This window comes from Colletes gigas, unplaced genomic scaffold, assembly GCF_013123115.1.
Source record: "Colletes gigas isolate AHSC1104 unplaced genomic scaffold, ASM1312311v1 Colletes_gigas_Sc00010, whole genome shotgun sequence".
Classification (NCBI taxonomy): Eukaryota; Metazoa; Arthropoda; class Insecta; order Hymenoptera; family Colletidae; genus Colletes; species Colletes gigas.
In genome coordinates this window covers 6,941,772-6,968,422 of record NW_025106639.1, presented here as the reverse complement: position 1 = coordinate 6,968,422, position 26,651 = coordinate 6,941,772, and the positions used below count along the sequence as shown (strand labels likewise).

General features: G+C 44.8%; 1 protein-coding gene across 2 annotated transcripts in view; it reads left to right on the top strand.

The window, feature by feature from the left end:
* LOC122397971 overlaps positions 1-26,651 on the top strand; it is a 56,964-nt gene that overhangs the window by 18,806 nt on the left and 11,507 nt on the right. For both annotated transcript variants that reach the window (XM_043397506.1, XM_043397505.1), the window contains exons 2-6: positions 17,715-18,378; positions 24,639-24,781; positions 25,209-25,426; positions 25,758-25,984; positions 26,202-26,531. In XM_043397506.1, coding sequence (XP_043253441.1) covers positions 18,349-18,378; positions 24,639-24,781; positions 25,209-25,426; positions 25,758-25,984; positions 26,202-26,531 — 948 coding nt within the window. In that variant the 5' untranslated portion in view covers positions 17,715-18,348. The remainder of the gene's footprint in view (positions 1-17,714; positions 18,379-24,638; positions 24,782-25,208; positions 25,427-25,757; positions 25,985-26,201; positions 26,532-26,651) is intronic.

Here is a 26,651-nt window from a genome sequence, read left to right as displayed (position 1 = left end):
TTCCCAATTTGCGATCGGAGAATACGAGGACCCGTCGCTGCCTAGGATGATAGGTTTCGCGGTGACAGGCGTTTCGAACGAATGCTGATTTCTGAATTACAACGACTCGCGGCTGCATTGTTCGAGCGTTGCGACCGGAATAGTAATTGTCAGATCCCCGTTGTATCGCTTCATCTGGAACCTCTCGTACCGTGACACGATCTTTCTTTCTTCCTTTCGGTGTTCGCCCATAGTACGTGATCTTTAGAATTAATCAACGATTGGCTCTTTAAATCGAGAGTGGAGCAAGTCGGTTCATACGTCGGAAGAAAGTGCGGAGACCTAATTCGAGGGAAAGTGAACGTTCCCGGGGGCGTGTTCGTTCTATTTTATTTCGCGGACGATAGATCCCGCGCCCGTGGAACGATCGACGCGCGTTAAATTTCAGCGAGCCGGATCGAGCAAGGTAAATATTTCGTCCGTGGTTTTCCGTCCGGGGAACGTTCAGGGAATGGTGTCGTTCGATCGAATGTCGCGCTTGTATCGTTGGAAAACGAGCGTCCAACGAGGAAATTACGACGATGCATCGTGTACGCGGCGCCATACGCGCATTATGAGGGTATCCGCCGTTAGGAGCGATCTCTTCGCTGGAAAATATCTTTCGCAATTACGGATCGATAGTCTTCGAAACTTTCCAGCGACGAGACGGGAAAGAAATTAAACGGGGTTAATTATAGCCACGGTCCGCGAACGGGGGACCATGATGGCGGCCGGTCGAGCAGAAAATCGCGTTGAAAATTTGCGGAATTTGGTCGGGCCGGACGAACGTGTCGAGCAGATGCGTGGCCATTCGGCGGACAGGATAAAAACAGAACGAACGTTTAATTGCACTTTAAGATGGATCGATGGACGCTCGTGTTGTTCTTCGGCTTGGACTCCCCCCGTCCCTCGTATTAAATATTTCATTCGAAGGCGGGTCCCGTTTATTTTTCCCCGGGTATCGCGCTCCGACGTTCTTCGTGTAATTTCTACTTGTCTCCGACGTTACCTCGACGCGCTAAATTGCCACGCTGCGTTCGCTTCTTCTGGACTTTCGGAAAGCTCGAAGAAGAGCCGCGGCGAAGCGTTCGAATATTAAAATATCGGTAATTTATTCGATAAGGAACGGTCGTGAATCGAATGAACGAGCTTGGTAATTCGATCATTTTATTCTTCGTTACAAGAGGGGAAAAATTATATAAGCGACAAAGCGAGAATGTAAGTTCGTTTTCTCCGGTTCCCGTAGCATCTCTCTGTCGTTTGTTCTCGAAGCGGAACAATTTACCGAGGGACAACGACTCGAACGATCGAAGAATCGAACTCGAAATTACGAAACGGGCTCGAGTCGCTGCCGACGACGACGACGACGACGACGACGCTCCTTCCGTTTTATTCGTTTATCGGCGAATTCTGGAGTACCTTAATGGTTCCCGGACATTGACGGGGGAATACACGGTGCACGATTTTACCGGTATGCCGGCACTTGGAACGGATCGATCTTTAACCTCGGCAACGGGCCGTAATTAACTACGAAATCAGTTTACGCATTATGTCGGCGGTATCGGTGTTGCGGGTTTGGAGAGGCTGCCCTGAAAATCGGACGCTACGCGATCCACTGACGTTTTATTTGCTCGTTTAATCGAACGAACGGGTACGCGGAGCGCGTAGAAAAGTTTAAGATATCGATCAAGTACGACTAGCTCGAGCATCGAGCAATTTTTCAAACAAAAGTTATCTGTTTAATAGGGATCCCTTGCGCAACAGCTATTAGGAATGACTGATGCGCACGAACTTTTTCCGAGGGAACGAGAAAACAGTCTTTTTACGTCTGTTTTTATTATTATTAATGAACGGTACCGTCTTGTTAACCTCTTCGATTATGTAAACCCTGTTTGCGTCTTCCGAGTGGCAAAAAACGAACAATTTTCTCCAAGCTGATTCACTCTGCCGTGGAACCTGTTTTTAAAACAAAAAGATGGAAAACTTACGAGTGTATAACGTTCGCGAGGTAACTTGCATTCGTCCACGGGATCTAAGCACGAGAAAGAGATTAGAAAACAAAATTTTCCCTCGATGTGGATAGTCCGGTCTACGGTATAAATCATTGTTGCCTCGAGACTCCTAGCGACGTATCGGCAATTTACGAGAAAAGCAACCGGAATCCTGATTTTATCGATTCGAGGTGGAACGGGGTAGTAAGCAGAAAATGCCGCCGGTTTCATCGATCGTCGCCGAAGATCGGCTGCCAGAGAAATTCCAATTTGGCGTTTGCTCGTAAAAGTTATTAGTGGTCGCGTCACGTTGCGACGTAAACGTCTATTCGTCACTCGCGAGCGCGCTCGAATGCATGAAGCGTTTGTAACATCAACGATCGACTTCATTCTAAAATCAAAGCGCATGATATTAACCCGAACGAGACGAGAACACCGGGGAGGGAAAAAGATCGACTGATCACGGTTGGTCGACGTGAGAACGGAATCCTTGGGAGTTAATTGCGAATTCGTTAACCTCGGAGAAGAGAGCCTCGTCGAGACAACCGAGTCAGAAATTCCTCAAAATGCACCATTTATCCTGTGCAAAATAGTTCCAAACTGGTATCTAGGATTATACGTTATTTAATTTTGATTAAATTCGCTCGTATTTTAATATATCAGACTTGAAGTTTCTCCGCGAGATAATACAAATTGTACGAATTACGTAAAGCAGCCATTGCGATTTGCGCAAATACTTAATCCTAAGCCAGGGGTGTTCCAAAGTAAACTGTGAGAAACCCGCTAAGGCTCTAAAATCCAAGCTTTAGGATATACCGGTACAGTCGATGTTTCTATACTTCCGTAACTTGCTGTAATCGAAGTAAACGCATCAACCTAAGAAACACCCAAGAGTGTGAATGGAATTTCTGATCGATCCGCGACAAGTACAGAGTAGCGTCCCTCTTGTTGCAATTAAATCGGGACCGCCAACTTTCATGTAGAAAGGTTTGGACTAGACCAGTGGTTCGTAACCAGCTTGAAATTTCAACAGATCGACAACAGACGAAGTTGGAAACTCGCAACTTTGCTCAACTATTCCGTCGCTCTAATATTCTTCTCCGTAGTAGGGAAGAGTTCACTTGGTGAAATTCTTCCGTATCGTGGTGTTTTGTAACTATTCTAGCTTCTTTTGTAGCACTTTACGCTCGAACTTTCGCGATGGAAATACATACGTGGCTCGTCGATGTCTAGAGCAATGTCAGCAGCATCGGGGCCAGTAATTACACCCATCGCGTACATGATTCGCTGTAGACTGCTGAAGTCTTCATTAAAAGTGCAGGCAGCAGTGAATGCACCAGTATAGATGGTTTTTGCCCCACTGAATAAAATGTTTATGTGCCACATGCGACTAGCCGAGCGTTAACATTTACCGTGCTCGCGCAGAAACGAGGAAGAATATTACCCGTTTAGATGCAGATATCGACGCGGGCATCAATTACGTATTATTCTTAAATCTCTGGTCTACCTATAGAAAAAATGTTCTTCTTTGAATCGTCAATGCGTTATTAATTACAAAAAATTCTAAATAAAAATATGCTACGGAAAGTTCAGTGCATCGGTTCGAATTTTCTACGAAAGATCAAGAATGGCGAGTGGGGTGATTGTATCGTATCTATTTCTGATGCAGATCGATGAAATGAGCGAGACAGTATCGTAAGCAGGTATGCAACGTTAGGTCAAGTCTCTCTAATTTTAGAAGATGTTTATCTAGTCGTTCTCGCGAATAGAAAGGTCTGGTAAACTTTTCGAAAGTCAATCGACGATTTAAGATCCGTCGATCGTAAAAATAAACTACGCTGAAATCGCGTGGCTTCGGTTTGCAAACGGGGACACACGCTTTTCGACGGTCGACGGTAACACGTTAAACACGTTTGTTGCGTACGGAGATGTTTCTCCCTTTGCGACTAAACGACCCTCTCGTATGGCCGGAAATGCGCCCACCTAGATAAGGTCATTGCTCTCGCGGTGATGTGGCGTGGCCAGAGTTTCCACGAAAATTAATATTAGATTGAGAGCATGCAGGCATCCGCCACTATTTTAGCGGAATTTTCAAGTACAAAAAGGGCGTGCATGCATGCCTCGCGGGCTCGTTTATCGAGAATACGATTAGTGTAGTTCAGTGAAGTTTACAGTTGACCCTTTAACAACACAGAGTTGTGCAAGAACAGGTTAATGGTAATGGATAAAACCGGTACCATTAATGGTCATGCTAACTCCTTTACCTGTTATTTTGCATGATATTTTCGCTAAGGAATTTTTATCTCGAAAGTGCGTAAGATTTCGGGGATATGTGTATTCACCAAAAATGATTATAATTGACCTCCACTACCGAAAATAATTTTTTTAGAACGATTTCAAACTTTTCAATTTCGACGAAAAATTTTCGTCCTCGAATTTTTTTCTCGAAAGTGCGTAGGATTTCGGGGATATGTGTCTTCGCCAAAAATGATTATAATTGACCCCTGCAACCGAAAATATTTTTTTTAGAACGATTTCAAACTTTTCAATTTCGACGAAAAATTTTCGTCCTCGAATTTTTTTCTAGAAAGTGGGTGGAATTTAGAGGGTAGGTTTATTCACCAAAAATTATTGTAATTGATCCCCGAAACCGAAAATAATTTTTTCAGAACGATTTGAAATTTTTCTTTCCGTCAAAAAATTTCACACATTCTCGATTTTTTTTCTAGAAAGTTGGTAAGATTTCGGGGGTATGTCTAATGACCAAAAACGATTGTAATTGACCTCTGCAACTGAAAATATTTTTTTTAGAACGATTTGAAATTTTTCAATTTCGACGAAAAATTTTCGTCCTCGAATTTTTTTCTAGAAAGTGGGTGGAATTTAGAGGGTAGGTTTATTCACCAAAAATTATTGTAATTGATCCCCGAAACCGAAAATAATTTTTTCAGAACGATTTGAAATTTTTCTTTCCGTCAAAAAATTTCACACATTCTCGATTTTTTTTCTAGAAAGTTGGTAAGATTTCGGGGGTATGTCTAATGACCAAAAACGATTGTAATTGACCTCTGCAACTGAAAATATTTTTTTTAGAACGATTTGAAATTTTTCAATTTCGACGAAAAATTGTCGTCCTCGAATTTTTTTTCTTGAAAGTGTATAGGATTTCGGGGGTATGTCTAATGACCAAAAACGATTGTAATTGACCTGTGCAACTGAAAATATTTTTTTTAGAACGATTTGAAATTCTTTAATTTCGACGAAAAATTCAAGCACCTACCCCATGCCGATCTTAAAAATTAGTTCAGATAGCTGAAAACCTTGATGTTCCATATTTTCCTTATAATGCTACCTGTTCATCTACACTTCCGTTGTTCGCGTTTTTATTAGAACTCCTATTCCTGACGCGTACAGAGCCAGCAGACGGCCGATCGCCGCCTATAGATGCACGGGGGTTACCATAAGCTTAAAGGGGATGCACTCTGCCTTTTGACGGTCGACCTCTTTGTCCTCGGCTTTTTCCACCTGCAGGATACTCGACGTTCACTCGTTAGACCATCCGGGGAAACGGAAGTCGTGTTCAGTTTCCAAAACAAGCGTGCACGTCGCCAGCGTTGAATTATGATGGCCGTTGGTAACGTGCTAACCTCTTCGTCTAGTACGTGACTTCGTTTGCCAACGCGTTCCCGGCCGCTCTCACGCGTACGTGAGTTCGCTCATCGACTTCCAATCGCGTTGAATTTATTTCATAATTATAAAATAAATTCTTATCACTAGAGACGAGGTAGATCCACGTGGTATGGATCGGAATGACGCGATCGATTACACGTAAATTTGTTGATCAGAAGCGTTTCGAACGAATGAAATTAACACGTTCGTGACGTCGTGATCCATATCTGGGTCATTGCATGATGCTCGAATCAACCGACGTGACCCATCGCTGGGTCACGGCCAAATGTTCCTTTCTAACGAAGTGACTCACGTGCATATCGCAGACACAAAATATATTTTGTTAACAATACAAACACGATAATGCGGGGAAAAACGTCTTCTACGATTAGATCCTGTTACATAAACTTGCGCCGTTCTGTTTCACAAGACGAGGACATAGCTTTTCCGACTAAAAATATTACCGGGAAGCCTTCGTCGCGAGAACGACGAAATTAGAATTTTAATTAAATACTTTACAGAGTTTATACTCGAATGGAAGCATATTTAGCATCTGCTATGTTATCTTTCGTTTGAAGTTGAACAAAATTAGTATAAACACGCTTATTATGTGTTATTTCTAAACTATCGCGTATTCGAAACGACGCTGAAACTTTACGTGCAACGTAACGAATCCAATGGAACTCCAAACGTCTAAATAATCAGTCTTAAGTTGAACAAAGAGTAATATTGATTCAATTTTATTTGAGTATACGAGGATGTAGCCGGGAACGTTTAAATATTTGTAAGAGGTTCAGAGATCTTCTATCGAAAAAAGACACTGAAGAAGGCTTGTTTTGCATTAAAGGTTTCGCGATATGTACGAGCGACAAAGTGCTAAGATCGACGCCGGCAGACGACGATGCAGCGTATTTTGACGCGTAGGAGATTACAAACGGACCGTGTTATCCACGCTGACGGTGATATATTCGGGCATTATGGGTTACGTCAGAGGAAGACGAGCTGTAGACCGACGAATCCGGGTAAAAGGCACGCAAGTACAATAGAGTCTAAAGGCCAAATTGACTCCGTGTATTTCTGACGTATATCGAGCAAACAACTGATTATCGCATTATATATTCCCCCCTCTCCCCACCTCAATCTTAATATCGCGATACTTTTCCTACGGCTTAACGAATTGAATGTTAACGTCGTCGAGTTAAGTGAATCATCCTGTGCGATACAGTACTCATTGGGGTGAGGATGACCTTAGCTCTTAATTATCGGATGAGTAAGCCCGACATTGGACGTATATAGACTTCAAAATAGAAAACGAGACGATACCGATACTTTGGTAAAAAAAACGATAACCGTTGGAACGAAGTTATCGAGAAGGAACGATCGCCCCGACACCTGTAACGTTGAACGGATTCTCGAGTTACGCGGCAACAGGACGTTAATGCGGAAAGATAGATCGCTTATCGATTACGCAAACAGACGTCATGAAAATACGACGGTTATAAATATTTCATACGGAAGATTTAAATCGGGTTAACGAGCAGTTTGTTATCAGTTGAACCTGGGCGTCCCGTGCCCGGGCTCTCGCGAGAGCCCGACGAACTATTTTTCTTGCCGAATCAAGCATGCACATAGAAAATCGATGGCTACACTTTCGACAGATTTATTTACGGCAACGGGAAGATCGAATTACCGTATCGCTCGAAGCGCGGCCGATATTTATTGCGATCCAGTCTGCTAAAACCTTGTTCCGTGATATTTAAACCGAAGCTCTTCTTTGTTTACGTAGCTGGCGCGTTGATAAAAAGCCCGGGCGATCGATATTTTTAACGTGGAACAAAACGAAGGCAAACAGAGGCGATTATTTTGCTTTCGGCAAATAATAACAGCGCCGGAGATAAATGATTTTTTGGGCACTCTTTTTTCGAGATACCGCGTCCTCGCTCGATATTGTTTGCACCTTCTATAGAATTTATTTATTAAAAATATTCAATTTTACCGGCACGATGAGAAATTTAAATCGCGAGGAACGATCACGGGCAAATAGCAGCTCGAATTTAGGCGCACAGAGGGCGTCCACTCGTCTATTCGGGATTTATCTTTGTTCTTCCGCGGTTGATGGTTCATTTGCATGATAAAGCGAGGAACCACGAATCGTTGCTGGTCGTGCACGCTCCTCCCAGGTTTTACGACCGTAGAAACAGCCCCCGAAGCGTCGCGATGCGTCCACGATAATTGTGACTGCAGTTTTAGTTTCGGCCCCCCGATATATTTGCATACGCTCGTAATAATATTTCTTTTCGTTAACGTTCCGCCGGGCAAACTATCTATATATAGCCGAAATTAACGCGATTCGCGATTACTTGGAAACTTTGGCCGATCGATCGTCTTCCGTGCGGACTCGCGTATCTTTAGGATACCATTGTCGTTCGTCTTTCCCCTAACCAGGTCGTAGCAACAGTTTCAACGGTGTGCAGAATTCAGCCGAGTCGATTTTAAACTCCGTGCTCGGGACGGTTATTGGCTGCCTCGTTTCCTTAAAGTCTCGCGTTTGGTAAAGCAACATATTTCGTTCCCGTTCGCGATGAATAATTCGGAGCTCGGGAGTCTTCGTAACTGTTTCCAGAATCTACATCTGTACCGTAACAGTTTTCCAGAGCCTACTCGTCTACGACTAATTCCGAGTTACAAAGCGCGAGTAACGCGGCAAGAGAAGAACATGCATGCCAAGACGTTTACAAGCGCGCATTAAAATGCATCGTGGTCATTCCGAATGCTTCCCGCGAAGGTAAGCAGATGCAAAAGTTGCTCGGAACAAAGCGGAGACAGCATCTATGTAAATAAGAACTCCGTTCGATCGTTTCTCGGTTTATTCGCGAGGCGTTTCCCGCGTATCGCGTTACACCCTATATAATGTGTCGAGTTTCTTCCCGGTTTTCGCCGAAGGAAGACAACGAAAGACCGTGGACGCGATGCTTCTTCCACGAATTAGAAACGGAAACGTCCGTGCGCGATCGACGAACGATTCTCGCAGGAACCCCGTAGGAAGCGGATAGAATCCGTCCGTGGGGTTCTCGAAACGTTTCTCGCTCTCGAAATACATGCTAATAAGGCGCGGAAAGAACAAAGGACTCCCGGGGGAAACGTTTTATTCTTCGCGGGACGCATGGGCGAAATTGAAATTTCCCAGCATTAGAGGCGTTTCCTGGAATTTAATTAAATCCCCTCTAACCGGCCTCGATTCTAGTTGACGCAACGGAAACGTTTGTGCAGACTTTTATCTTCTCTCGAAGGAAACTTGGTCAAAGTTATTTCCACCATCTTTTGGTCCTTTCATGCCCGATGCACCGGTCTCATTTCGAAGATGTAACCCAGACCAAATACCATTAACGAAACGTTGAATTCCCCTGGACCACGGGTTCCCAGCTCGAACTTCCGGGAAAATAATCTGGAAATTAGTTGGTCCTATGTGCAGAACTTATAATCAACACGAAACACGACAAGAGGCAGTGTCTCTCTGTAGAATTTTATCCGCGAAAACTTTGCTCCGGCTCGATCCCAAGATCCGATCAGAATTTTCCAAGATTTCATTTTACATGCATTATCCGCTGGAATCGGATTCCATAACGTAGACTGCGAAGTAACCAAGTTCACGGGAGGGGCGTTTCAGACTGTAGAATCCTTTTCCCCGAATGCTATTCCTCCCCAGTCCCGGACGAACGAGAAATTTTAAGACTGCCGTGGACTTAATTCCGTAGCTGGAAGGAAGAACGACGCGTTGAGTTGAAAACGGCCCCGAAGAAAACAAGAGTATGGTACGCGAGGGGCTCGAGTTCTCGAATAATGCGTTTAGTCTCAGAGCCCCGAAAGCTCATTACCGGCCGCGATCGTCTAATCTTGGATAAACGAGCAGAAGAAGGTGGCTCGTAGTACTTCGGGGTTAAACGTAGGCTCGGTTAGGCTCGTTCGACCGGCTACTGGAAATCTCACTGCCTAGCCATGTCGATTTCCGAACAGAGTCGCGAACGTACTCCGAAACGACCCCACGAAGTCCATTTACGTCCTGACGAGCTAAGGAGAACCGGTAGCGTTTTATTATTTTACATTGCTTGCTACTTAGAACTCGGGATTATACTTTTCGCGAGGGTCATTTTGTTATGCTCGAACAGGGATTTTCTATCGAGAAATTTCTACGGATCGATGCAGCCAAATTTGCTAGAGACTGTGACGTTAAATATTCATAACATGCACAGATGGAGATCCGAGTACCCTCGTTGCATCTTAGAAACACGCTTCCAAGATGGGAGTTTAAACGTTTATTCATTATTGGGAGTCGCGTTAAGGCCCTTATCCTCTCACAGGAAGCGTTGCTTCAACATTGTATTTGGATCGGTTGGAAAACAAATCGTCGAAGGGTTTAAGAGACCCCCTCCAAAGTATGGAATACCTAGGGGTACTATGCGGGTACCCTAAAGACGCATCTGTGCACCACGTGCTTAACTTTCCAAAATTTTATGATCCCCGATACCACACACATTTGGTCAGAACAGCCTCGCAATTATATATGACACTGTATAACATACGACCAGCATGTATCCATTTTTCTAAACTTAACGATCCTCCAAGATCAGCCTTGAGAATATTACGAGAAGATAGATATAACCAGGGACTTTAAACTGGTATAAATATCTGGTGTTATTTTGGTATTCCATTCGGACAATGTGAACACGGGAGTCCATTAAAGATTGAAGCGACGAGTTTTTTCGGGTCTTCGCAACGAAGAAATAGTCTTTTATTACCGCCTGTTATTTGTATCGCATTTCAAAAATTCTGTGTCCAGCTCGACAGAGGACCGCGAAGGGTTAACGCGTCCCCGTAGGTATTCGAAAAAATACACGAGGCAGTCGGGTACCGGGTGGAACAATCGGATCCGCAAAAATACAACAACAACAACAACGAGGGGGAAAAAGTTTCGCTTTCGCGGGAGAACGACAGTGGGGAAACATTTTTTAATTTCGCGGAGCCGTGAAACAGCAAACACGGATGTTCTTCGATTTGCGAAGCAACCGTGTTTCGGTGCTGGCGTTTTGGTGAGATTAAAGGCTCCGGGGACGGGTAGCTTCCGTGTCCCGTGCGACGCGACACAGCAATTTTTTTCGAGTTCCATGAAAAATGGGTTACCCGTGGCCGCCGGACGAGGAATCGTTTGAAAGAAGACGGCCGGTGGAAGAGAAAAGCGTTCCGTTCGCGTGCAAAAGCTTCTTCTTCGCTTTGTATGGCGTTCGCGCATTAGTAGGACCGTGCAAAAGCAGTATTGCACACGTTATCGTGGTTATTGCATAGTCGTGTCGCGTGCATCGCGCGAAAACACGCGACGCTTGGCCAGCCCTGGCCATCTCGGGACCTGGGGATATCTGGATCCTTATAATTCGATCATTTCATTGGGTTAACAGTTACACCTCGATAAAACGCCACCTTCCAACCTCGATAAAACGTCTCTGACTCAGAAAGTTTCGTAGAGTCAAAATGACGCGTGTACGAAATGGAAAATGCAACCAAGGCGTAATAAATAACTGGCACTTTGATGTTATTCCATTCACGAACGATGGCACGCGAAATGTATTCGCGCACGACGTCCTTTCGACCATGATTCCTTGCGTAATCGTGACTCGGGAACGCCGCGAGGAAACGCAAACGACAGCTGTCCTTGGTGAACGCGGTTACCGTTGAAAAATACGAGGAAAACACGCGGTAATGAAAATTAAGATAATCGCGCGGCTGATCCCACGTCGATGCATCAGCTATTACGTGGCAACAGGTGGCCCTTTGTCGGAATGAGGGGGAAAAAAAAAAAAATAAAAAAAAAAACAGCGCACAGTTTTTTAACGACTTTCCACTCGGGTCCGGAACCAAGGCCGTGAAATTTAGGACCTTTTTTCTCTCCTCTCGCAACTCCCGTAATTATCATCCGTGACGTTTCGAACTGCTCTCTTTCTGTCTCTATCCCACGGCACTTAAACGGTCGAATTTAATCGCGTTCGGAAACTCTCGTCGCGGCGATTCGTTTCGCTTTTCCCCTAAAAATTGCTGCTTGTTGCGCGCACTGAAATCACTCAGCACGGAAACGCCCGCCCAGTTTTGTTTCTCGGGGCTAACGCGAGCGAAAAATAGACGGTATTTCAGCGGCTTCGAAACGTTTCGAAGATCCAACTTGTGGATCGGAGTTAAGTAATTTGCGAAACGCAAATATTTGTACAGCAACTTTGCCCCGTCGCGTTTGTTCGTCGAGGCGGTCGTTCCGTGTTTCGTGTTTCGCTACCACGCGCTGCGTTCACAAAGTCCGAACGATTAAATCAACCGCCTTCCTTTTTTGCCGGCCGAACGGGGGAACGCCTCGCGAATTCTCGATCGACCGAAAATCCGTCGACGACTCGAAACGGATACACTTGGTCGGTATCGCTGGCGGTCGTTTGCGATATAATGGCCGTGTGTTTTATGCGAGCAACGTGTGCCGACTGCTGGGCAAACCGGGCCGCGGAAATCCATCTATTTGCGTGCTCGGTCACGCGAGAATTCGCGCGCAATACAAAATGCAGCGAACGGGGTTCACCGCGCGTCCAGAATGTCCCATCGAACGAATCCGCGTCAGGTTCTCGCGCGATCGCGACCATTTTAGCAAGAAACGGACGATCCAGCGAGTAATTATTAAAGAAGAACGAGAATACGCCTTGCTGTTCGTCGAGTGCGATGGAACTCGTCCTTTTTGGGGGTGGTTTTCCCCCCAGAGACATCTGTGGAACACGTGAACCGGATATCCTCCATGCTGACAAAGCGACTTGAGAGTCCAGGACAGCGATTTTCCATACTCGAAGTGAAAATTTTTTCGTTCGATGGAGGTTGCGTGACAAATTCGATAATAAATGATTAAAATTGAGAACGCGATACAAAAACATCTCCAGGACATTTATCCAACAAATTTTGCAATATTTACGCGTTGTATTAAAACGTGTTGAACCGAAACAATCAAATTGATCAATTTCGGCGCTGGTCATTATGAATGGTAAACAAAAAACGCTGGGTGAAAAAATATATACATTGCATTGGAAAATCCGGTATGAAATATAGAAATATATATTTTTGTTTCTGTTCGAATATTTTTCAATCCTTCGTTCGATCGTATCTATTTTTTTTTTTTTTTACAATTCTTCGGACAATATGACGGAAAGAAAATATTGCAGGGAGGTCGTGGCGGAAATTTTCAAGGAAAGTATCGAGTATGGACGGGGTTGTACCCAGAGGCTTGGTGCATATTTCTCTCGTTGACATGCATTCTGTTTCTCGTTTCGCATATTTCGCCTCTCAGATCGACGCGTTCTTTCATGTCCGAGGAACGACCGGTCCTCCGCTTCGAACGGTTTTGTCGAGAGTCGAGTAGTTGCTCGTTAATCTACGGGGAAAAATTCAAAAGGGAATCTGTCGTCAGAAAGCGGCATCAAGGAACGGTTACCATGCAAATAGCCCAGCCGCTCGTTTCTTCCGTCTTTCGTTCTCTCGACGCAGGGAAATGAATTCCGTTGATAGGAACACAGTGGACGAGCGGAATTTATTGCTTACTCGGAAGTGGAATAATTTAAATGTCGGTATATAGGGAACGTGAATTAAACGGCTGGTACGGTAGACGAGTTAGATGCAGCCTCGATGTTTGACTCGCGGCCGATCCTCTTCGATGGCTCGGCTAATTGTTCGGTTCCGAGGACCGCGATGAAAACTCGATTCTGCTTATTCGTCGAGCGTATCGAATTTTTTGCCAGCCGACGCTAAAACGAATAAAAGAGCACGCGAATTCGCATTCTCCGCGTTTTCGCGTTTAAATTCCACGCGTTAGAGGCGGCCTTTGTTCGCCAATAGAGACGAAAAATATATCACATTCGTTTACTATTGAACGAATTAAATTGCTGGCGAAGAGTTTACTTCGCTAAAATCTGTTAGCGATAATATACTTTTAAATTTACTGGGAGACGATAGGTACTTTGGACGATCGATTGATCTTGGATCCAAGCGATTCTGCTACAACGAAGCTTTCGTTGCGTTTGAAAATTCGCGGGCATAACTCGGGGGGGATGGTTTCGTGGAAGAAAACGTTTCTACGCGCGATTCACGCAGAAAAGGAGGATGATTCGGTGTGCTCGGTCACGCGAGAAGCAACGCGTACCGTGGAATAAAGCGAACCTCTGTACTGTATATACAAGTTAGACTCGGCTGAATCGTGTAATCGATAGATAACTCGCAGTCTGGCCTGGGCTCTAGTTTCGTCGGGAGACGTTGAAAGGAGAATAATTGCTATTGGTCACGAACAACCGGTGCGAACCTCCGAGAGAAACGAGAGCTCGGATTAATCTTATGCAAAACATCGGGAAGAGAGTCGACCGAATCGTGGAACCTGTCCGTTCCTCCCCCGCTTCTTTCTATTTGTTTATTTCAGTTTTCTCGTACCTGGTACATCTTGCTCGTTAAATTATTTCGAGTCTGACAAACGATAGGGATGTTTTCGTTATAGTTCGTATTTGTCCAAGTTTATCTCACTCGAGACGAAGCTTGGAAGCCCATCGTCGCGCAATTGGTGGAAAATCGTCCCCAAACGTGGAAACTCGCGGCTGGAATATATTGTAGCCACTCGGGAACGGGCCGGGGGAGGCTCGATGAAAATTTTCCATCGCGAAACGATTCGAAAGCTACCCCGATGAAAGATTCATCAAACCCAGCCGATACGAAAGACGTCGTTTTACGGAATTCGAAATAGAATGGTTATCGATGAACATTGTTTATTTATTTAGCGTGTTCAGTTTCGAAAAGGCAGGTTCGAAGCGTTCGTAAGCGTCGATGAGGGTTTCTGCTCGTTTGTGTGCGATTCTCGTGACGTACAAGTCGAAATAGGGAGAATTCCGAAAATAGCCAAAACCTATCGCTCGACAAATAATCCTGAAATTTAATACGTCCATTAATATAGTATTAGAATTTAATATTCCCGGCAATTAGCCATTTTCGATGCTGTTACTCCGTTTAAAATTATCACGGAACCGATATTTATTTTAAAGCATTCGAAGTCTCTGCAATCCCACTTTAGCAACGTGAAATAGCCAAGTTTTAACGCGAACAAAGGGGGTTGAAACATGTTCGAGCAACCCCAAATCTGGTCCCTATTTAGTTCCAAGAAGAGAGACAATACAGTGCTCGGTGGTTATCGTGCGTAACATTTCTGTTAGCGGACTTTTTGGCGAAATTTCTTGCCTCCCCGTCGATCGCCTCGTACCCGTTCTTGCGCGATTACCTCGGCTCCGATGGCATCTCCGCGGTAAATGTTTTTCTTCTTCTGTAAGACGAAATGCTTTACGGATGACGTGGAATCAGGTTACGAAGGAAAGAAAGATACGAACAGAGGAGCTGTTATTCTTCTCGAATAAAAGGGCAGCGTTCCAGGCGAGAGGATCGATCTTGTTCGGAACGGTATCACGATTCGAGCTGGATAGACGCGTTCCTCGTCGAACGGATGAAACAAAGTGCATCGCGTACGCCCCCGATTGCTAACGTTTCGAGGTGTTCCTCGTGCTTTCGTCTCGTCCGCGGAGAAAGATTGGAGACACGGCTACTTACCTCGGATAATTTCACGCTAGAATACGCGGACAAACTTCGTATCTCCGCCGATCTACGCGGAAGAGAAATTACTGGAAATTACTGGTCTCTGAGAATTATTTTATTTGTGGGTAGACACCGTGGATCGAACTTTTGATGACCAGACGCGACTATTTCTTTTTATCGTAGCCTGTCTAACGGCGTACCGTCTTAGGCGGGAAGTGCAAGATTTTCCGGGTCACCGATTCGACCGGAACTTTATACACTGATAGGTATCGACACCCTCTTTACGAGGATGCATCGTTACAGGAGCAGATTATTTTAAGAGTTTTTTAAAATGCTCTGAAACGTGTCAAAGTATTTGAGAAATCTCGGGCCCCATTGTGTTGCGTTCAACGACCGTAATTTAGTAATCTCCGTTCGATCGAAACAGGAAGTGCCGTGGAAAACGCGCGAAAGACAGTATAACAACATTTATCGATGGCTGGGGCCACGGTACACGGCTCCTCTCGGTTTCGAATTACCATTTCGGGAGCTAGGTTATCGCGCGGATACGCCGATAGAATTTTCAACGGGTATCGCTATCGCGTCTCGGAATTCGCGAACAGTCAACCGATCTACGCAAAATTCATGAATTCTGGTTATAAAAGTTTTACAGCGAATCGCTCGTACCCCCCGAGAACTTATACGTTTTCTTAAGACCGGAACATCCCCTAACTCGAAACGTCTCGCGTACGGGGTCGTTCCGCGCCGCATCGATCAATCCACCCCGTTGATGTCGAAAAGTTGGCTCGAATCGAAACGCACGAAATGTGTAACTGTACACGAACTAGAGGAATTTCAATTCCTTTCAAAATGTTGGAAATTTTCGATCGATCGGCGATCCAACTCTGCGCGTTTCTATCGTTGAATTTTTTCGAACCGATATTCGGGCAAAGCCGCGGGCAGGAACGATAGTTCACGAGCAAACATTTGTATTCATTATTCGAGAATAAAATTTGCCCCAACACCGGTGACAGCCGAATGATGCGTGACTCCGACGCCCGTCAGCCAACCGTGAGAGTGCCATCGGCTTACGTCAGAGTCCCATTCAACGACCGACTAAGCTATAAACACTTTGAAAGCTAAACGGCGTCCGGCTATCTACTTTCAAAACATTTTTCAAAGACGTTGACGCCGGCGGATCCATCCACGTCCTCCGTAACAGTTTCCATCTGCGGTGGGAAAGCAATTAGAAGAGTCCTCTCGAATAAATCGCGGCTCTTAAAGCCTCGGGTTCGGCCCCCCCCCCCCAGTCTCGCAATTCCTCGTCGCGAAACGAGAAAGAAAAAAAAAAAGAAAAATAATACAAAAAAAAAAAAAAAAAATAAACAAAGAGAAGGATCCCGGAGCAATCGGACAGGCAGAGCACATTCGTATCGGAAGCCAACAATCAGAGAGAAGCGCCTCTCTCCGCGTTTAATCCTCTTTACTTCCGGCCTAGCGGTGCTATCGGCGCGTACGTCATCGCTCTAATTGGCTGTCGGTTCAGCCGGAAAGGAATTTGAAAGCTCCCGAAGCTCATGTGGAATTCCACGAAAATAATCCTCCGCCGGCTGGGCTACTCGGCCAGATACATTTTTATGAGCTTCGAAAGGAATAAACGACCGATTCACGGTTGACGGTTCGCTGCGAAGCTTTTCCATCGATCCCGCTTCGACGATTTCGAGGGGAACATTCTGGTCTTTTTTTGCGAAAAAAATATTACCTTTTAAACGTAGGTATAAAAGGATTCCAACGATTTTGTTATTCCCTAAGCGAAAAATCAAAGCAGCAGCTTGATAAGCGCGAATAGGGGTAGTTCGGTAGTTCCTTCGCCCGTGACTTTTACATTTGAGAATGCCCATGTTGGATTATTAATAAATAATCCTTCACAAAACTGAATCTAACAGTGAGAAACACTGTCCATTGTCTGTAGTCGAAGACCGTATTGGCACCATCGGTTCTAGGGGCCTGGGTCTGTCTTTGTCATCTAAGGCAAGGGAAATAAACACGATGCAGGCAATGGTTTCTTTCATTTTAAGTGGACGCCAGTTTTCCTTTTTAGGGGACCTGAGCGTCGCGTCACTTCTTGTTCAGTTTTAGCAGAGTAAAGACGTCCTTCAAAACCAAAGAATAAATTTTCATTTAGTAAAAGAAGGACTACTACTTTTTCACCCAAATCCAATAGCCCAGGGTTGATTTACGCCGGTACAAACGACCTTGGCGAGGAATTTTTTGGTAGGTAGATCAGGGGCGAATCGCGTCACGAAATCTGGTCAGTGATAGCGACAACGATCCGGGCAGACAAAGTAGACGGGATAAACGAATAGCATTTGTTCTGTCGGACGAATAGAAATGATACGATTCTCGGTTGGTTTTGCATTGCAGATGATAGCGGTGCAGCAGGCGTTGGCGTTCAGTTGGTAGTGGCCCTCGTGCGTGTCCTGGCTGTGAAGACCACCCGGTGGGAACGAGAAAGAAGCAGGATAAAACCCGGATTCAGCCTGGAGAAGGAAAGAGGAACGGAGGCCGGTAGAGATAAAGCGGAAGAAAGGGGGGCGAAGAAAAATAGGCAACGGGAAGGGGAAGGGAAGGAGAGGAGAGGAAGACGGAAGCGAAAGGGAAAAGATTGGAGAGACAAGAACGAGGAAGAAGCTGAGGGCAGAGTAAAGAAGAGAGGGAGGCTGGTCTCGTAGGAGGGCATCGTCTAGAGATCTTCCGGTAATTCTGAATCGAACATCGAGGCTTGCGAAGGTCGCTGATGTCCGCTACGAGCCCTGACCCTACCCCTGCCACCTCGCCGTCGCCCGAATATACCGGAGGAAGTGGAACACCCTCGACGCTGCCGACGCCCGGGAAGCTCGCGTCGCTAGCCGTCACCCTAGGCCTCGATCCAAGAAGAAGGGACAAGTATTCCTGGGACATTTTGTACGAGTCCCGTCGACCACCACGCGTTCTCTCGCCCGGAACTTCATCGTTACCACTGCTGCTGTACCACCGATCAGCTCGACCACCCCTCTGAATGTCTTCGCACATCCAAAAGTCGTGCGTGGTGAGGTCACAGGTTTAAAACTTGCCCGATTTGCTTCGTTGCTTCTCTCTTTATTTCCATTACAGTATCTCCCAGGTATACGAAAGATAAATTACCTACGACGAGGGGGACCGTCCAGACTTGCCCCGTCTCATGATCGCGTCAAACTATGCGTACGCGGATGTCCTCGAAACATAGACTTTCATCGCGTGTATTTATATTATTTCTATTTCTAAAGGGTTTAAAAATTTATCAAAGTCGTCTTTCTCTGGTTAGATCTTCATCTCGTGGAAAGTGTTTCGCTCGAAGCGGAATATTTTGGGGGAGCAATGTAATTTTTTTTTTTTTTTTTTTGCCCGATACGTGGATCGCGATAATTACGTTGGTTTTGTATGTATGCAAAGCTCGAGGCAATTCCGAGAGGGGCAAGTCTCGTCGTTACCTTGTAAGTAATTCCTAACACTCTGTTTACTCAGCACGAGCAACCGGCGGCCGCAGGCATGAGCGATTATACACGCGCGTGGGATCGAATTTCATCCAATGATGAAGGTTCAAATTGTTATATTTTTTTTTTTATTATATGTATCGTCGATGCATTTTGCAGCCTCGCCGGATGAAAATCAGTCTAAACGCGACGTCGTTTGAATTATTATCGATCGATGTCCGTCGAGAGAAATTTTGCCCCACAGGTTGAAACTGAATTTCAATCATCAACAGTACTGCCTCGCTTTTTCCATCAATCTGCGTTAGGGATACACGCGACTTATGTTTCGTTAACTCGACCGGTCGGCAACTGTGTAATTAAAAACTTGCTGGCCAGGTGTCGATCGGTGATTAATTTTAATTTTAATTTTTATTCGTTAACGTTTGTAGCGTTCTCTCGAGGAAACTGCTTTGAAAAATCTTCGAATATCGCCGTCGTGTTTTAATGTTCCAGGGGGTTCTAGAAAATTCAATTAATAAAGAGGTCGATATTTCATGCAAACAAATCAGAACTCTGCCTTAATACGTTCGTTGCGGAGAAGGTAGATTTACATTCTTGCGTCTGGCTCGCCCGTCGGTGGAGTAGGTATTTTATGAGACCCATTCTTTCCCAGAACCCAAGTACGTGAAATTTAAATTTAAAAAATATCACCCTTTTTTTTTTAAAGGAAAAATTTTCCATCCTGAAATGAACGTATTAAAACAGTACACCGTCCTAGAAATAAGTAAATTCTTATTCCCCGGGGTAAACTATTAACGCGTCGACTGTTACAATTTCTTATTACTGATAAAAGAAAATAGCAATATTTCACGGAATTACAGCGAAGAAGAAAATCCCTTTGTCCTTACGTAAAAGCAATTGCAGGAATGCATCATAATAGTAGTAAATCCTAGTAATATGCCTTCCTCAGCCAGTTCATTATCAACAAATGTTACTTCTTTCGTCGCGAGATACCGCAATGGACGATATCAGATGCGTTCAACCCTCTGTTCAACTTTTTATTCCCGCGCGATACTTTCACGACGTTCGTTAGAATTACCCTGTTCGTGAGCTTAAGGCTCCCTACGCGAAGAAAAATCGACGCCGGGAAGAAAAACGAAAAAATCGATGACGAAGACTCGAGTAAACATTTGAATCGAACGACGACGGTACCCGGGCGAAATCCGATTTAATATCGGAAGGAAATTGACAGAATTTTCGCGAAATGCTGACGCGCTGCATAGAATCGGATTATTGAAACGTTGGAATTTAAGAGTTAATATCGGAAATCCTTCACGCGCAACGTATCGAATTTCGGCGTTGACTGAGCCGGGGAGCATATCCGATACAGGGTCGTGCTCTTTTCTCGTTGTTCTTCGGAGCAAAAGGAAAATTGGAAAACTATAACGACAAAGAGCGAGGGGCAGGCGTGTGCACCAGCATCGAAATATCGCGAAAAGCCGCTCACGTACGCAGGCGCGTGTCTGAAAGACTTCTTAGGGGATGGAGAGGATGAAATACGTGCGAATGTAGTTTCGAGCCTTCTCTCTACGCTGTTCGGAATTTGTTTCGAACTTATTTAATTATTCAAATCGAGGTAAACGGAATATGACAACTTCCAAACGAGAATGTCCCTTTAACGCACGAGAGGAACGGAATGTTTCGTTTTGATCGAAGAAACCGGGGGTGAAATTTTATCGTCGCTAGGCGTAAAATTAGGAAGGAGATACCGGGGACTGTAACCCGACGAGATAAAGAAGCAAATGGAGAAATGGAAGAGGCGTAGCGGAGGGGTGGTTCTCGCGAACGGGGCACGGAAGTTGCAAATGGGGAAAGTTACGCGAAAGTAAGATCGAGAGGGTGGGGTAGGGAGTTTCGTGTAAGTAACCGATGGCCGAGCTTTCGCGAAGCATCCTTTCAAAATTAACTCCCGTCGCAATTGGAAAGTTTTTCTCCCGGGCACGGGTGAATTTTTGCAACGACTTTCTTTATCCGTGAAAATTCCGCCGGTTGTTTACCAGCCCTTTTAACGCCGCACTTTTTCCTTTTCCGTGCTTCGGGAGGGTAATTGATTCCGTAAAGAAGTAAAAGCGTCCCGAGCCAAGGTCGCTCAAATACTCGCGCTGTTTTATCGTTGCAGATTTAATTACTTGTTTGTGGGAGGCTTCCACTCTAAACACTAAAAAAACAGACGTTTCTTTGCGAACTCCTTACGACAACGCCATTGTTAACAGGTTTCTCCAATTCTGCATTCTCGTTTCTACCGTGTTTCGACGAAATTTGTCACAGTGGCGGAGTTACCAAAAATATTCGACTTTTTTTTTTATCTGCCATCGAATTTTGTATCTTTTTGAAAATTTTTGGAAATCGACCGAATAACTACACGTTTCGTTTATCAAATTTTGCCTGTCCGTTGTCAAATCTGTGAGACTACCGGCTCCGAGATTTTCGTATATAAGTCAAACGGATGATTTGAACGTGCAATAAATGTCGAGCTCGACGCGAACGTAACTCGACGTTATGGGAGGCGAAACGCGTGTATTTCTGTCCGAAACGAAACGGTATTATTTTAGGAAAAAATGAATCAAGGTTCGAGTTTAATCGGTCTATTTTGGTGCTATTAATATATAAAAAGTAGAATAAGATGCACCGAGAGAATGGGTGATCCTTATAACAAATGATGAAACAAGCAACTTTGAGCAGATCCAGCGTCGTACACGGTTCGTTGATCGTCGGCTAGAACAAGCGAACGTTGAAGCGTTAACTGCGAAAGTCTCGAATCATCTTTGCGGGTTAAACGGTTTTCGGATCCATAGATCAGTTAACGAGGAACGTGCAGGGATCGGTGGATTCTCGTCGTGTTATTCGGAGCGAATGTGTATCGCGTAGGCAAATAGCTGAACGGAGGAGTAGAGTTTGCAGGAAATTTGTGGCCGTTGTGCTCTGTACGTTCTCGAGCACGCGTCGCTGAGAATACCACCCGATGGTATTCTGCGGCCTGATCGCTGAATACGAGCTCACCTTCGCCACCCTCTGCGAGGACAAATATACGCCTCTCTACAATTTTCCTCTCTTATTTTCAAGTCTCCCTCGTCGCTCCTCCCCCCTTCCCGAAGAGCCTGGAACGTGGTACGCTAATTAAATGTAATCCTTTAACCCTTTGCACTCCACCGACATACATAATACAATACGCGTCTTAATTCAAATATAATTCATAGCAACGTGAATCGAATTAATCAAATTTGAATTAAAAGTTCAATTTTCTCTGAAGCGGCGTTCACATTGAAAACAGCTATTGGGGGTTAACGGTCAAATTATTTATATTACACCGTGTAGAAAATTTGTCTAATTATCGCGTGATCGCACGTAATTTTATCGCGGTAATTTTCCCAACTGTGCATCCTCGGAAGACACTGATACAGCGGAAGGGTTGCTGGGAGGAAGCCCACTATTAACGAAGCGAATCATCGAGCCCTTCGTTGCGAATTCGAGAAGATAAAGTTACTTGTTCGTGGCAGGAGCGTCGATTCGCGATTCCGCTGATTGCAAATCATCGATCGTTGATTATTGGATCCATTAAAAGTAGGATTTCGTTTGATGGTTTCTCGTACAGAGCAGACCGTCCATTCTGTTTGTCCAATATTTGCGGTCTAATAGGATGAGAACGGTCATCGTTTCTCTAGCCTTCTTCGTGATTAGTAATTACGCGATGAATCATTGACCGATCACGAATCACGGATCAGGGATCAGCCAGGTTTCCTTGGTTTTTCAAATTTTCGACAGCAAACTCGATTTTTTAAAAATTCGAAAGTTAAAACCTGATTCTATATCGAAAAATTCTCAAGTTACATATTTACAAGGTCTTAAAAAGTTACGTAAACGAGGTCCCTGGTAAATTGAAGGTCAAGAATCGTTGTTACAGTCTACCCTGTATCCTAATGAAGTTTGAGGAGAGGTTAAATCATAATTTTGCTGATTTCAAATTGTAAACTACGTTGAAACAATATAACACGAGTACGGTTCGGTTCGCTGACCGTAGCTCCTGGACGCGCGTGCGTCTGTTACCTGGAACGGGCCGCCCCTCCACCTTAAACGGCTAATTGAGATGTTAATTATGATACGCCCACGCTAGAAATTACATATTTTATGCAGGCTGCCCCCCAGTGATCGTGGCATATTTTCCCCGATTTTTCGGAAACGATTCTCAGCTCGAAACTCGCGGTATAAGAATTCTTCGTATTTTTCGCGTTTCAGAAACGACCGTTCAGCTTGAAAGATAATTCGAAACCAGCAAAATAATTACATGCTCTCCTTCCCTAATTTCAATATCGAGCCCTCTGACCTCGAGTGCACAAAGTAATCGATTCGCCGTGGAATGACCCTGTCATCGAATCAAACGAAGCGCGATAGAGACAAAAATCTGGTACAAAGGTTCATTTATACTATCGGCGAGCGGAGCAGAACGACTACATACACATTTGGTTCTTCTCCAGTCTTTTTCCCGTGTGCATCAAAAAGAACATTGTTTCGATCAATTGCACTTTGTTTAACGTTCTTCGATAATCGTGTGATCGTCGGTCGGGGAATGACCGAGCTCTGAAAATTCGTCGACAACAAATCAAACTAGAGGCACGTACGTGCCTCGTTAACATAGCTGTGAAGTTAATTTATTTTTTTAAACGACTATGCGCTCGAGTGCGGTGCATTCGATCATTGTGTTCTGTATCATTAGTCTAATTCCATCAGTTTGCCCGTAGCTGGAAAATCCAATTAGTTACGAAGACAAAGATCTACCGAACGAATAATTAGACAATTTTTTCAATTAAAACACACCTTCGTCGTGCTTTCGGTTTTACGTAGACGCTATTTTATGGATATTCGAATTTAACGGTCGCATTCGCTGTTCCCAATTAGTCCGCGAAATCAAGATTATAATGTATTTCCATGCAGACGTGAAAATGTATTATAAATGAAGTTTTATTGAAATTTCACGAAACAATAACACGGTAACGCAACAACATCCGTGCGTGCTGAACTAAATGAAACAAAATATTTTATGTGTTTAATTGATCGACCGGATGGGTACGTGAAAACAGTCCGGGAACGATGGCGAAACGGTCGGAGGTGCGATTTCGTCGAATCCGTGCAAAACGACAAGCTTAGTCAAAGCTAATTAATGGTCGAACTTTCGCGAAACTTTCCTATTAAGCATTTTGCCGGCCAGCCGGAACCCGGCATTAGCTACAGGAAATGTTTTCCTCCTCTACTTCGATATTACAGGTTCAGCTTTATCGGACCACTTTTCCAAAACTTTTCTCGCCGAAGATCTTTCGCTGGCTGTTCCCTCGGAAACGATTTTCCCCGTTATCCTTCTTCTTTTCCGATTCCCTTCTGGCAAACTCTAATCAGTTCCTTTAGTTTTCAGATCAGAAGTACCATTTTTAAAGCACCTCCATTACTCTAGAATTTTATAATTTAAAAATAAATATTTTTCAATAGTTCAACTTTCGTTAAGATTCTGCGTGTATCCACCTAAACATCTTTTCAATAAATCACTTCTAGACACGTTTGGAAAAGGCCCATGCTGAAATTGATGCAGATGAGCGACTGTTCGCGAAACAATCAATTTCAACAAAATATTCTTGAACACATTGCGCTTGAATGGATTTGTTCGGCCTATCGTGCTAGAATCCACCCTTAAGTCGACGGAAAGAAGCGTAACCGCACGGGATTAATCATATTTCCCGGCGATATTTAAAACGTCCGAGCGGTTTATTTGTGTTTAATCGACTGCTCATCGATTCACCGGTTTTTTCAGGGGCTTGAAGCGACACTGAGTGACAGCAAAAAGAAGTACGGTGACAAGGTGAATGCACTTCTGTCCGCCTGGGAGCATGTCACCAATCTCATTCCTGGGGCAACGCCAGAGGCCACCCAAGCTCTCATAGAATGGGTTCACAAGTGAGTATTCGTGTCGATCGTCGTTCCTCTACCTGTATCATCGAACAACCATCGCAATTATCGTCCCGTCCGCGATTCCATACCCCCCCTTGCCCGTCTCCTCTTGTTATTCTTCGGCTCTGGAATAACGACGCCGTGCAAAGAATTCGTTTCGGCGTTCCTTCGACGCTAGAAGAAAAAGAGGATCGCGTTCTACCGATGAAAAAAGCACTTATCGCCCGCGGGACCTTCCGAACACGACCGTTTCGCGACACGGAACAGAAGCGTGTCCCTAGAAAAAAGAACCGACGCCGAAAGAAACTCCCTTTTTAATTCCCTTTCTCAGCTTGTTCGACCTAAACCCTTTGTAACCCCGCGTGACTCTTAAATTCGAAAGCTTCCTACCAACGTTGAAATTTAAACTATAATTCTGCTCGTCTCGTTTCAGCCACACGTTGAAATTGGTACTGCGCGGGGAGTGGCCGAAGTTGTCACCCGCGACAAAGACGCACCTCAGCGTAACCTTACAGAGGTGCGCTTCTCACCTGGTGCAACACCCCGCTGCACCCAGGTGTACTGCACTGATAGCTCTGGTGCACAATCCATGGGCTCGTCCCGCACTGGACAGCATACTTAACGGCCAACCGGATTCCGAACATGAAGAGGGTATAAACAAATTTTTTATCGTCGTCGTCGACCCACACCGGTCACAGCAAATGTTAAATATCTTTACAAAGAACATGTATTAGCAAAAAAAACTGTTGAAATGTAGGTCCGGTTTATTTTGGCTCCAGAATGGCTAAAAGATTGGCTGCTCTGGATCCCTTAGTACTTGGCCAGAAAACAATCTGTCTTCCCTCTCGATTAAACGCAGCACCGATCGCGACTTTTTTTGCTTATTTATCCCCTTGCCGCGTTCCGCTGGGTACAGGGCAGCTTGTTTACTGCTTTAAACGACCAAATCGAGTTTCTAACGACGTTTGTTTCGATCCAACAGAATTCTGCTGTTCGGAGAAAGGTGAACTGTTAACAATGAGGCTGGAAATACTTTGCGAGGGCCGCTGCGAGGACATAGCGGTGAACCTCGCCGCCGCCTGCGTTCGTTCTCTGCGGCGGAGCGATCGGTTGCGCTCGCTCTCGGATTCTCAACACGTTCATTACATGATCGACGTCTATATTGTCCTCTTGTATAAATTGAAACGCATGCAAGATATATTCGCTCAAGTGAGTACCGTACGAAAGGGGTCGTTCACGACCTTTCACCGCGATGCTCTCACGGTGCACCAGTGCGCGCGGTCAATATGTCTACCCCGAATCCTTTTTCCAGACGCGCGGCACATCGGGCTCTAAACGCCTTTCATACGCCGTGCACCGATACGCTTTTTACGCGATACGTGTATGAAACGGGCAAGATGTACTAAAGGAACGCGTCTCTTTTCAGTTAAAATTAATGGACCTACGCGACGGATTGGAGTTGGTCCAAAGACTCAGCGGCGAAAGACCAACGAAATATGGAGCTGCGCGTGTTTGGAAAAATTCGATAAAAGCTGCCGAATTGGTTGCACAATATCTCGTTACCGCCGGCATGGTTCGTCCCGTGCCGGACACCGGCGCGAATATTTTGGAACAAATTCTCAGCTCGTGGGCGTTGTTGCACTCGAAATTAAAGGACGTCGTCGCGCCACCGCTGTCGGGGATCATAAGGAAATTGATCGAACCCGCCGAGAGCGCCCAACATATTTACATCTTCTGCGCGGTGCTTGCGAAACATGTGAGTATACAGACATTATAGAAAAAAAGAATCATAATAGAACCAAAGAAATTTGTCAACATAAATTAATAAAAATATTAAGATGTGCAAGGTGCAATAAACACTGTTTGTTAACGTTGC